The 13,379-nt window shown below is 43.6% G+C and overlaps 1 protein-coding gene across 1 annotated transcript in view; it reads left to right on the top strand.

Annotated features, from left to right (window-relative positions):
* Nucleotides 1–13,379, top strand: part of MYRFL (myelin regulatory factor like) — a gene marked incomplete at both ends in the record, with an annotated part of 137,965 nt that overhangs the window by 91,745 nt on the left and 32,841 nt on the right. The window contains 3 exons of the mRNA XM_080706047.1: nt 14–214; nt 6,439–6,547; nt 7,305–7,414. Coding sequence (XP_080562173.1) covers nt 14–214; nt 6,439–6,547; nt 7,305–7,414 — 420 coding nt within the window. The remainder of the gene's footprint in view (nt 1–13; nt 215–6,438; nt 6,548–7,304; nt 7,415–13,379) is intronic.

Below are 13,379 nucleotides of genomic sequence, written 5' to 3'. Positions count from 1 at the left end.
CGTATTTTTCTAGGCCTCTAACCCCGGGCAGTTTGAAAATGACACTGATGCATTGTGGCAGCGAGGACAAGTTCCAGAATCTATTGTCTGTCATGGTCGAGTAGGAATAAACACAGACACGCCGGACGAAGCCCTGGTTGTCGGCGGCAACATGAAAGTGATGGGCACAATCATGCACCCCTCTGACAGCCGGGTGAAGCAGAACGTGCAGGAGGTGAGCCCGGGGCGGGCCGCAGCCCCTCCTGAAGCCCCGCTCAGGTGTGCGGGCGCTCCCGGCCTGACCTCCCCTCCAGCGTCTTTACGTGTCACTTGCTGGTGTCAGACGAACACGCTGCTTAAAATCAATGACCGCTGGGCACCGCTGCTGAAACTGTAAAGCAGCTCGCAGCCAGGACGATGGATTTACCTGACGGGCGGTGACAGGATGTCACGGCTCCATGGGCAGCAAGTCCCAGAGATAGTTCCCACAGCTCATCGCCCTTCCTTCCGAGCTTGTCAGCTCCAAAGCTTGCCTCTTCCTTTTACTCTACCTCTGGAGCCCCACCTCAATGCACCCTGATCACACTCCTCCTGGACCTCTCCAACCCCCTCTGCCCAGAGTCCCTGCACCGGCCCCGCCGTCCACTGTCTCCCTCATGCGTCATTATTATCGGTATTACTTTATTGGAGATTGAACCCAGGGCATTCACTCCCAGACCTTTTTTTTTTTTTTTTTTTTTTTTTTGAAACAGTGTGTTGCTAAGTTGCTGAGGCTGGCCTAGAACCTTGCATCCTCTTGTCTCAGCCACCACCAAGTGCTAGGATCATGGAAATGTGCCTGCCTGCCTGGTCCTCCCAAGTCTTTTTAAAATTTTTTAACCCTTTGAGATAATAAGTGCCTAGTTGTCTTGGGAAGTTTCACCTGCTATGTGGGCCGAATGGGCAGGATGAAGACTCTAGAGTCGTGGTCGGCCGTTCCTGGTTCCACCTCTCCCACCAGCTGACTGTTTCCACTCTCCGCTTCTACCCTTCCGTACGTCCTCACACACACTGCTTCTCTCAAAGCATTTTTTAAATTTAATTTTAAAGTTATTGTGGTTAGTACTGGGATTGAACCCAGGGGCATTGTACCTGCCAACTATACTCCTGGCCCTTTGTAGACTTGTTTGTTTTGAAACAGGGCCTTTTGCTGGGCGTGGCCTATTGTAATTCCAGTACTCGAGAGGCTGAGACAGGAGGATTGTGGGTTCCAGGACAATCTCAGCAAGTAGTGAGACTCTCATTAAGCTAGCAGAACCCTGTTTCAAAAATAAAAATAAACAAAATAGGTCTGGGGGTGTAACTTGGAGGTAGAATGTCTTCTGGGTTCAATTCTCAGTACCAGGAAACCAAAAACCAAGAAAACAGGTCTTGATAAGTTGCTGAGAATCTCACTAAGTTGCTGAGGCTAGTCTTGAACCTGTGATCCTCCTGTCTCAGCCTCCCAAGTCCTGGGGTGACAAGCCTACGCTACCATGCCTGGCTCCTGAAAACATTTTTGAGGCTGTGGCAGAATGCATTTCTAAAATCTCCTTTCCTCCGTCGTCGACTTCTTCTTCCTCTTCTTCTTCTTCTTCTTCTTCTTCTTCTTCTTCTTCTTCTTCTTCTTCTTCTTCTTCTTTAACTAGTAGGATACCTAATCTGTTAATCATTGACCCTTCGTCTAGACTGCATTCCTTCTTCAGTGGGTTTTCTAAGCTGGCCAAGGAATGTCTGTCTTTGCTGAGATAATTCCAAAGGATGGTTGTAATTACAGTCTTTCTGCTGCCTGCGAAGCTGTAGCTCATGTTAGAAGATGTGTGACCTGCTAGAAGGGTGGGACTAGAAAATTCTCACAGTTTTCAGCTATCAATCCTAGATGTCAAGTTTCTGCACTGTAGAAAGTGATAAGCCGTCTCTATTGCAGAGCACCCCAATGAACATGTAGCCTCGTCTTTGGCTACGCAATTCCCCACCAAGTCTCACTGAATGGAAGCAGAGAAGAAGAAGTAGGGAACTTCCCCCAAACTACCTGCCACTACTAGGCTCACATGGAACTTTACTTACCAACAGTCTCTTTTGCTCCTGGGGAGGAGGAGGAGGAGGAGGAGGGGGAGGGGGAGGAGGAGGAGGAAGAAAAAGTGGTGGAGGAAGTAAAAGCGTCCCTGGAACTTCTTAAATCTGTTGGAGGATACTGTCTCCATAAAAATGAAATATTATCCCACCCAGGTTCTGACTGTGGAATTGCTTTCTCCCCTTTCTGCTCACAGCAACGAGATAAGAGAATCCTAGTGTGTGGTTAGAAGGCTGGAGGTTTATCCTGACTCCACCAGCCCTGGGTTTTAGTCCAGAGTTGTTTGGAGTTTCTGTTGTTTGAGAACAGGGAATCTCATATTCACTTTATATCAAGGGATTGTTCTTTTCATCATTTATTTATTCGTTAATTTGTTTTTTGGTAGTAGGGATTGAGCCCAGGGGCATTATTTCTCTGAGATATACTCTCAACCTGTTTATTTATTTAATTTTGAAACAGGATCTCATGTTAGAAGATGTGTGACCTGCTAGAAGGACGGGACTAGAAAATTCTCACAGTTTTCGGCTATTAATTTTTCAGCTATTAATTTTGAAACAGGTTCAAGGCCAGCCTCAGCTGGCCTTGAACCTGTGATCTTCCTGTCCTCAGCCTCCCAAATACTAGGATTATAGGCATGCACCACCATGCTCAGCTTATGGAGGGATTTTTCTAAGATCATATAAGAGGAACTTTTTTAGCTGCACAATGCTAAACTTTTTTTTTAACTTGTAAAAGTACAAGTTATATGTAATTTTCTTATTAAATGATTTAATCTTAATACATTATTTAATTATAATATATCCACATCTATGGAATATACATTTATAGCAATCTTGTCTGCCCCATGGTGCTACTAGATGTATGAACTTCATCTTTACCTCTCCGTGACACCATTTTTCCTACTTGAATGAGAGAATCATACTTCCAAAGTCACTGTTCTAGACCGTTTGTGTTGCTGTAACAAAACACCATAGGCTGGGTAATTTATAAAGAATAGAAATTTAATTCTCATATCGTAGATACTTAGGAAGCCTAAGATCAAGGTGCCAGCAGTTTTGCTGTTTGGTGAAGGCCTCAGTTTCTTCTGTCAAAGAGGAGCTTTGATTACTGGCCTTGCTGGGCAAGAAGCTTTGAAGAACAAACAGACAAAAAGGCCTAAGCTAGTTCTCCTCAGCTGTTTTGTAAGTTAGTAGCCCATTCATGAGGGCAGAAACCTCATAACATAATCACGTCTGGAAAATGTCTCACTTCTCTATGCCACCAAAAATAGGCATTAAGTGTCAAAATGAATTTTGGAGAAGAAAATTCAAGTCATGATTCTCACTGCAGCAGTGACCCTTGGTTGGTAAGCTTGCATGCATAGGTCTTAAGACACCTTCCCTTTTTTTAAGGATGCCAGCTGGAGATGGCTATGGATGAGCTATTGCAAGATGCGGTGGCCACGCATGTTGATCAATCCTGTGATGGGGGAAAATGAATATAGGTTGCTAGCTTGCCCTGATGATGTGTCTCTTCACTTGAGGCAACACCTGTGCCCGGTGGAGATTAAGCATGTGAGTGTCTGCATAGAGTCCTGAGGAGGAGAGCTCTGGTGTTCAGCTGGACACACACCCAAGACACAACGAAGAAGAGGACATAGGTGTGATTGCAACCCGGGCAGCCAGAGCCCGGGAAGATGAGGCCGAGTGAGGATCAACTTAACCTGCCTGCTTGGTGGGGATGTGTCTGTGGAGTGGAGTAGAAAGGGCAGCTCTGACAGTGGAAACTGAGCCAAATCAGGAAGGAGGGACGTGCTGAAAACCAAAGGGACCTGAAGAATATGGATGTCAACGTGAAACAAAGCAGAAAGCCAGGAGGAAGCTGAGAGTCAAATTGCATCAGTCAAATTCTGTGGTGAGGTCTAAAAGAAATGCAGCAGGATACTTAAAAATAAAGTCCAGGAAAAGGAATCAGTTACAACGAAAGGCTCAGAGGTTGTTTTTTCCCTCTGACCACACCGGCCATGTGTAAGTTGTAAACAAAGATGCAGAGAGAAAGTTAGACATGCAAAGTCTCCCTCGGGGGCCCTGAGCCAGCACAGATGTCCCTCAGCTCAGCAGGCAGGTGCACCTGGACGCTCCTGCTGCTAGGCCAAGGCCATTCCCAGGTCTCAGAGAGTGAGCTCTCCTTCCTGAACACTCAGAAGTCCTGGGGACTGGAAGGTCAATGATCTAAAGAGATTGAGTGTGAGACAGCGTGATGGTGGTAGACAATGCATTAACAGTTAAAACTTTCCAATAGCTGGGCGTGGTGGCGCACGCTTGTAATCCCCGCGCTTGGGAGGCAGAGACAGGAGGATCACGCAGGTTCAAAGCCAGCCTCGCTGGCTTAAGAGACCCTGTTTCCAAATAAAATATAAAATAGGTCTGGGTGCCCAGAGGTAGAAGGGTTTCCAGGAACCCCAGTACCGCCACCCCCCCCAAAAAAAAACTTTCCAAAACTAGGGCAGTCAAGACCCAATCAGACACCCAGACTCACTGTCTGGCCTCACACACACTGGGCGTTGTATGCTGGCCTGTGTAGGGTCCTGGGGACGAATAAAAGGAGGCAGAGTTCTTCTCCAAGGTTTCCTCTAGGCCGGCTGCACATGGGGAACAGGCTGTGTATGTGCAGCATTGAGAAGTCTGTGAGCCCCATTAGGTAGCAGAAGAGCATTGTTTCATCAGGTGTTAAGATCTCCAAGTTAACCCTTAGCATTTTCTTTGGCCCAAGATACCAGCCAGGCGTGGTGGCACACACTTATAATCCCGGCATTCGGGAGGCTGAGACCGGAGGATTACGGTTTGCAGACAGCCTCAGCTACTTAGTGAGGCCCTCCGCAACTCAGTGAGATCCTGTTTCAAAATAAAGAATAAAAAATTGAGCAGGGGGTGTAGCTCGGAGGTCAAATGCCTCTGGGTTCTATCCCCAGACCCACAAAAAAAAAAAAAAAAAAAAAGAAAGAAAGGAAGAAATAGTAGTTATCAAAACAGCAGTAAGCTCAGAATTATACCCCCGGATAAATGTCTGAAGTCAAGCGAGTCACTTAGCCAGTTCTCTCTAGTCACATTTTCATAACCAGCCCAACTTGTGCATGACCAAGAGCCCATGCCAAGACGGCAGCTGTCCTGCCTCCTATGGAGCCATGCAGGGAGGAGCTGGCCCAGGACAGGGGCTTTCTTAAAACAGCAACCACAAAAGGCACTTTCCATTCTTCTGACATGTGGATAGATGCCCAGTCACTATGCTATTAATTGCTAAGACACCATGGGATTTATGAAGAAAAATTGGGGAACATGCAAAAGGGCTACCATTTTTATTTGTCAAATAAGGTAGGTCATCTTTTAAAAGAGTTGGTCCTGAGCTGGGCACTGTGGCATATATCTGTAATCCCAGTACTTGGGAGGATGAGACAAAAGGCGTGAAGGTTTGAGGTCAGCCTCAGAAATTTAGTGAGGTCCTTTTTTTAAATTAAAAGGGAAGGGGGCATATTCTACCTTGGAGGTAGAATGGCTCTGGATTTCATTCTCAGTACTAAGAAAAAAAAAAATGGCCCCGCTTTTTTTTTTATCAATTCGTTAAAAATACCCTCAAATTAAGGGGAAACCTTTATTGAAATATAGTTAGGTTTGGGGAAAATTCACTGTCTTAATTGTTATCATTTTTCTGGGATTCAATAAAATTTCTCTGAGGACTTCACAGTGACAGCTGAGAGCCTCAGTGTACACAGGAGCAGGGAACTCCTTGGCTGCCGGAGTGGTCTGGGGTAAGGAGCTTCCTAGCTGAGGGGGGGCCTGGGGCTCAAAGGACTAGGGGTTGGATAATCCAGGCTTGCAATCCACTCCGAGAAACTTTCTCCAGCAAAATTTCCAAAAGCAATCCTAGGTATTAGATCCGTCCACACTTAGAGGTTGGTACCTGATCCAAGAGTGGCATTTTCAATTTGTTTATGCGAGTGCTGCTGTGAGCCTGTGACTCATTTGAAAACTGTGCCTTACCATCCTGAAGAGCCATTGCTTTTCTCTACTGAGGAACCTCTCTCTTCTCAGGAAGAGGAATCACTATTCAGAGGAGAGAAGAAAGGCAAGAGCAGCAAATGATGGGATGTGTGCCCTGTCATTTGACATAAAAACTCTGGTCTAATTTATTTATCAGTGGATAGAAGTCATTGATGTGATTCTAACACATTTTGGGGAAAAAAAAACCCAGAAAGTTCCTTCTACTAGTTCAGAAAAACAAAAAGAACAGTTCCATCATCAGTATTCCTAATCTCTTTGGATCATTCTGGGCATTGATTTGAATAACAAATATATAAACAGGTAAAGTCTGTTTTTCTTTAATTAAATTAGGTTGACTCAAATGAACAGCTGAGAAGAATAGCCCAAATGAGGATTGTTGAATACGATTACAAACCTGAATTTGCATCTGCCATGGGAATAGACGCTGCCCACGAAACAGGTACATGCGCAAATTCCCTTTTTAATTTTCTGTTGTCAGCGATTACAATTTTTTTATTCTTTTCTTACTTTGAGGTTGTGTGCTGTGGCACTCAACATCACCCTGTGGATCTAACTCTCCCTCTGTGAAACCCATAGTCACTAGAACAGGAAAGGTTCAAGAACTTCTGTGTCATTTTTCCTCAACACCCAAACTCCTGTTCCCCAACGTGCTGGTGGAGTGTTATGACTATCGTTTCTTTTCTCTGAAGTCCTCTTGCTCAAGGGATGAAGGTTCAGGGGCAGATGGCAGCTCCACCTGTGGGGGCATCAGGATGGAGAGAGGAGGTGGAAGGGTAAACAAGTGATGTTCATTCTTCATCGCGGAATCCCAGAGAAAAAACATTTAGGGACAAAAGCCTCCTGTGGAAAAATAAAGGAAATCAAGCCAAAGCCCCACCCTTCCTTCTATGGACAGGGATTTAAAAACATTTATTCACCCTTTCCAACATTTGACAGAGTCTTTAAAAAAAAAGAATGCAAGTGAGCAGAGAAAATGACACTCCCATTTCCATTTTTAATCCTATAGTGTTTCTTGGCCAAAAGTTCCTTCTTTGCCTCAAATGTATTGTAGATCAAAGCAAAAACTTACAAAGGATAAACATCTATTTTCAAAGATGTGCTGTGGCCATCAGTGTTCCATTCTGAGGTAGGTCTGTGAGCATTTTCTCTCGAAAGTTCTTTCCTGGATAAAAACTGTCAAGGTGTTTTGTATACAGGAATGATTGCCCAGGAGGTGCAAGAGATCCTGCCCAGAGCAGTACGAGAGGTTGGTGATGTCACCTGCGAAAATGGAGAGAAGCTGGAGAATTTCCTCATGGTTGACAAGGTAATCAGTCGCAGAGCAGAGATCTGTGGTTTGGCCGTTGCCTCACAGATGGACGCCTTCTGTGCCAGCACCATGGGCTTAAACATCTAGCCAGGAAGTGGGACATTAAAAAGAATTCTTCACCATGAGTTGGTATCAATTATCCTACAATGGGCACTAAAAAGAAGTGCCGTAAGGAGGTTTTCATCATGGGGAATATCATCTACCTCTTTCTGCAGTGATAGATGGCTGGTTGGTTGGCTCAACTCACTCATTACACATTGGATTAAAGAATCATAACATCATTTTGTACCCCATAAATATGTACAGTTGTAATTTTTCAATATGTAATGATAATAATCCACAAGGAAAAAGAACAATGAATACACAATAGTAAGAATTTCACTTCAGCAAGTATTGTTGGTGGAAAATTGGTACTGGGAAAGTCTAATTAACATGAATGTTGTGTGTGTGTGTGTGTGTGTGTGTGTGTGTGTGTGTGTTACTAGGGATTGAACTCAGGGGCATCCTACCTCTGAGCTACACCCCCAGTCCTTTATTTATTTATTTTTTTGTATTGAAACAGAGTCTTGTTAAGTTGTTGAGAGTCTCATTACAAGGCTGAGGCTGTTCTCAAATCTTCGATCCTCCTGTCTCAGTCTCCCAAGTACTGGGATTACAGGTGTGCTACCACAACCAGGTAGCACGAATACTCTTAAAACAGGGGCCAAATGTGGTGAACAATGACAGAAACTTTTGATTAAGCTTCATTAATAAAAGAGAACTAGTGCCGGGTGTGTTGGCGCACGCTTGTAATCCCCGTGCTTGGGAGGCGGAGACAGGAGGATCCCATAGGTTCGAAGTCAGCTGCGCATACACCTGTAGTCCCAGCTACTCAGGGAGGTTTAGGCTGAGGCAGGAGGATCATGTGAGCCCAGAAGTCTGAGGCCAGCCTGGGCAACATAGCAGGATCCTGTGTCAAAGAAACAAAAGGGAACTAAAACTTATGAAAATTGGTCTTATCTTATATAATACAAGTGAAATTATAATTACACACCGTGCTTCTCAGAATGATTAAAGATTGAAGTATTGATTTTTAAGTATAATTTTTTATGAAATTGTGTTGGATTTTTATGGTAAAATAATAAAGTGGGTCATTTTTACAAAGATATTTATGGGCCTCATCATTTTTTCCCAAGGGCCTGTCTTAATTCTTTGATATTCAAATCATTCTCTTTTGAAGGAATGTCATTAGGCCTTTAGATTGGCTCCACTCCACTGAGTGATGGGTGTAAGTGTGCCATTCCTTGAGTATCGTTGCAGAGCATGTGATTTGAGTAGTTCCCTGATACCATGTCCATCAGTCCCATGAAATCCTATGAGAATAACAAACTCACTCTGCTGCTGACTTGTTTTGCATGCATTATTGTATTTGATGCCTGGAGGAAGGACTGATTGCCATAGGGATTTTGTGGTAGTGGGGAGAGATGTATGAGTGGAGATGAATTTATAATTTGTCAGTTCAGGGGGTCAGCGTTTCCCAAGCTTCAAAGTGCACACACATCCCTGGAAGTCTGATTAAAATGCAGATTATGATTAGGCAGGAAGCAGAAGAGACCAGAGATCCTGGAGGTCCAGCCAGCCTCTGGGTGCTGCCAATTTCACTGACCCTGCTGGTCACAAACCACACTTCAGGTAGCAAAGCAAACTGTGCCTCTTAATTTTGGGCCTTCCACCATCTTCTACCTTCAAGCCCTGGTACTACACTTACAGAACAGCATCTTGGGATCTGCTTGGTCCTGGGCTATAGGAGCCCCTGTTCTTTCTGTTTCCCAGGAACACATCTTGGGTAGAAGAAATTCTACAGTGGTTCCTTCCCAGATCTGGGCTGCTGCTTCATTTCCTTCCTTTCAGAGGCATCTCATGAAGAATTTGTTTACTTATTTCCTCCAATTCTTTTTTTTTTTTTTTTTTTCAGTACTGGGGATAGAATCTGGGGCATTCTACTTCTGAGCTACATTCTCAGCTCAATTTTTTATAATTTATTTTGAAATAGGGTCTCACTAAGTTTTGGAGGGCCTCTCTAAGCAGCTGAGACTGGCTGTGAACCTATGATTCTACTGTCTCAGCCTCTCAAGAACTGGGATTACAAGTGTGTGCTGCCATGTCTGGCTCTATTTCCTAATTTTGTTGATACTGGGGATTGAACCCAGGGGCATTCTACCTCCAGTATACCCCTCTCCCCAGCCGTTTTTACTTTGAAACAGAGTCTCACTGCATTGCTGAGACTGGCCTTGAACCTGCGGTCCTCTTATCTCAGCCTCTCAATTTCTGAAATTATAGGCACATACCACCACACGTAGCTTCCCATTTTTTTATTGTCATAAAATTTATCACCTTAACCATTTATAACTGTATAGTTCAGTGGTATTTAATACATTCATAATGTGTGGACATCATTACCATCCATTTTTAGAACTCTTTTCCTTTTTTTTTTTTTTTTTTTTTGTGGGCCTGGGGATGGAACCCAGGAGCATTCTACCTCCAAGCTATACTCCCTACCCTGTTTTTTATTCTTTATTTTGAGACAGGGTCTCACTAAGTTGTGAAGGACCTCACTAAGTAGCTGAGGCTGTCCGCGAACCGCGATCCTCTGGTCTCAGCCTCCCGAATGCTGGGATTACAAGCGTGTGCCACCACACTGGCACCCACTGAACAGGACTCCCCATTCCTCTTCTCCCAGCCAGTTCCTGGCAACCACTTTTCTTCTTTCTATCTGTTTTCCATGTGGTCTAGCCTGCTAGAGGTAGTTTCAATTGTGGTCTTTAATTCATTTATTGACCCTTTTATTTTGCTCAAAGCCTCTTTTTAGTTTTTATTTAGGACCTCAGTTTCTCTATTCATATGCTCTTTTATTTCCTGTACAATTTGAAATTCTCTTGGCATTTCCTGCATGTCAGTATTGGTGATCTCCCTTGTTGAGTTGTGGGAGTTTGTTGTTTCATTGCCATTCTTCACTCATGCATTCAGAATTCTCAGGTTTGTATTTCTGTTATCTTGGTATCTTCTTCCTCTTTGTATGTGAGTCCTGTGTCTATTTGCTATCCATTTATTTATTTATTTATTTATTTATTTATTTATTTTGGTGGTACTGGGGTTCCTGGAAGCCCTTCTACCTCTGGGCTACACTCCCAGACCTATTATTACATTTTTTTTTTCTTTTTTTTGAAACAGGGTCTCCTAAGCCAGCGCACGTGGCTGGTTTCGAACCTGCGCGATCCCGCGATCCTCCTGTCTCTGCCTCCCAAGCGCGGAGATTACAAGCGTGTGCCACCATGCCCGGCTATTTGCTATCCATTTATAATAAGGCTCATGCTGAGCATATATATTCAGCTCTACAAATCTGTTTCATATAATCAAATTTTTTACTTTGTCCCCCAGAACCTCTTTAAAAATATATAATTCTTCGTGCAGGCATACAGGAGTCTCTGATAGCATATAGGCTGCCATGCTATCCAGGCCCAAACCCTGTAGGGCTAGAGACTATGATGTTCTGTTCAGAATCTGCAGTTTGCTGGCTGAGATTTAATGTCCACAGACATCACCACTGCTCTGCTGATTATGAACCCATGGAGCTGCAGAGAGCTGACCTCTTGCCTGGCTCACTGAGTTTTAATGGCCTAGAGACAACACTGTTGGTCTGCTGGTTAAGTGCTGTTGGTCAGCACTGTTAAAAGCTGGCATGCATATATGCAAAGCACAAACTCTGCTGACAGAGAGAGTGTTGAGTTACCAGCCTGTAGTTGTGATCACTTGAACCCCTGCAGGCCCTGGCTTCCCTGCTTTCAGGGCCCAAGCTCTGTCAGGGAGAAATTGTACTGTTTTGAACCTGAGGCTTGGGTAGCTCAGTTTTTTAGCCCCAGGTACACTGCTGCTGCTCTGGGTAGTTGCACTCACATGAGAACCTTTGGCCTTGGGACTTGTAGCACCCAAACACAACCGAGAATGAGTTTTTATCTTTCAAAGCCTGCAACTCAATAGGCTGAGTTATTTCACTCTGCAGACACCACAGCTGGCTGTCCTGTAGTGATTGCTGGAGACAATATAATTTGCTATATCCCTTCAAGGATATAGCAAATTGCTGATTCTAAGTCTCTCTAGCCCAAACGTCCCTAGGGGCTATCTGCTAATTCAAAGTTTTGCTCTCTTCCACTATAGCCCCCACCCCACATCTGAAGGGGTGGTTTGCAAATGCACGGACTTCACAAGTTTGTTCGTTGCCCCACAAGTCTCTGTGGACACACAGGGTAGTCTCTCACTGGCGTGGCTTGCTAATTCATAGTCTTGACTAAGGCTGCTGGGGTCCCTGTAGGCAGAGATGAGTTCAGCTGCAGCCACATGGTCTAGCTGTGCCATCTGGGTAGTCTGGTCTTTGTCAAGTATGGAGAGAAAAGCGCTACTGTTTTTGATGATGGTCTATAGTCATTCGTTTCGCAAGAATCTGCCGCTTCTTTGCTGGAGTTGGTCTTTGAAATCCTGGAGTCCAGAAGCACCAGCACTGGTACAGGCTCAGCAAGATGGCATTGCTGTCACTCTCTGCTCACCAAGTGAGCTGCGTGGAGCTCTTCTCAGTTCTCTGCTCTCTCTCTCTCGTTCTGTTGAGTTTGGGCTACTTTCTTCCCTCTTGCCAACAAGCAATATTCCTGCTGGTTGAGTTCTGAGTCTCAAAACCCCTGAAACAAGCTGTCTCCCTCTGTTTTAGCATCTTTAATCCAAAGGTTTATTTATTTATTTATTTATTTATTTTGGTGATACTGGGGTTCCTGGAAACCCTTCTATCTCCGGGCTACACTCCCAGTCCTATTTTTTTATAATTTTTTTTTTTAGTTTTGGAAACAGGGTCTCTTAAGCCAGCGCATCTGGCTTCGAACCCGCATGATCCTCCTGTCTCCGCCTCCCAAGTGCAGAGATTACAAGTGTGCGCCACCACGCCCGGCTAATCCAAAGGTTTAAAATTTGATAACATCTGATTTATTTCCTCTGTTGTTGCCTGTGCTTTTGGTGTCATAGCCAAACTATCATTGCCAAATCCAGTGTTGTGAAGATTTTGTCTTATGTTTTCTTCTAAGAATTGATAATTTGGGATGTCTAATCCATTTTGAATTAATTTTTGTTTTAGTGTTAGGTATGGCTCCACCTTCATCCTTTTTCCCAGCATTTATTGTTGAAAAGATTGTCTTTTCCTCATTGAATGGACTTGACATTCCTATAAAAAAATTATTTGAGCATTATTTCTGGGTTGTCTATTCTATTCCATTAGTCTACATATCTGTGTATTTTTTTTGGGGGGGTAGTACTAAAAATACCATGGGCATTTATACTGAGATATGCCCTCAGCCCTATTTTATTTTAAAACCGGGTCTCACTAAGTTGCCGAGTCTGGCCTCAAACCTATGATTCTACTCCTTGGGAGTGCAGTCTCCTAAGTACTAGATTACAGGTGTGTGCCACTGCATCGGCTGGTCTATATGTCTGTCTTTATGTCAGTACCACACTGTTTTGATTACTGTAGCTTTTAGTAAGTTATGAAATCCAGAAGTGTGAGTCCTCTAGCATTGTGTTTCTTTATTGGGATTTCTTTGACTTTCATGATTCCTTGAAGTACCATTTAAATTTTATAATGTGTTTCTCTATTTCTGGAAAAAATATCAATAGGAATTTTAATAGAGATTTCGCTTGATCTGTGGATCCCTTTGGGTTGACATAACAGTAGTATGTCTTTCACCATAAACATGAGATATATTTCCATTTATTTATGGCTTCCTAATTTCCTCAGCTATATTCCATAGTTTTCATTGTATAAGTCTTTTACCACCTTGGTTAGTTAATTTCTGGTGTATCTTTTTTTGGATGCTATTATAAAAAGAATTGTTCTTATAGTTTCTTTTTTTACATTATTCACTGATAGCATATTAAAAAGAAACAA

Source organism: Muscardinus avellanarius, assembly GCF_963383645.1.
Source record: "Muscardinus avellanarius genome assembly, chromosome: 11".
Taxonomy (NCBI): Eukaryota; Metazoa; Chordata; class Mammalia; order Rodentia; family Gliridae; genus Muscardinus; species Muscardinus avellanarius.
This window is presented reverse-complemented; position numbering and strand designations above follow the sequence as displayed.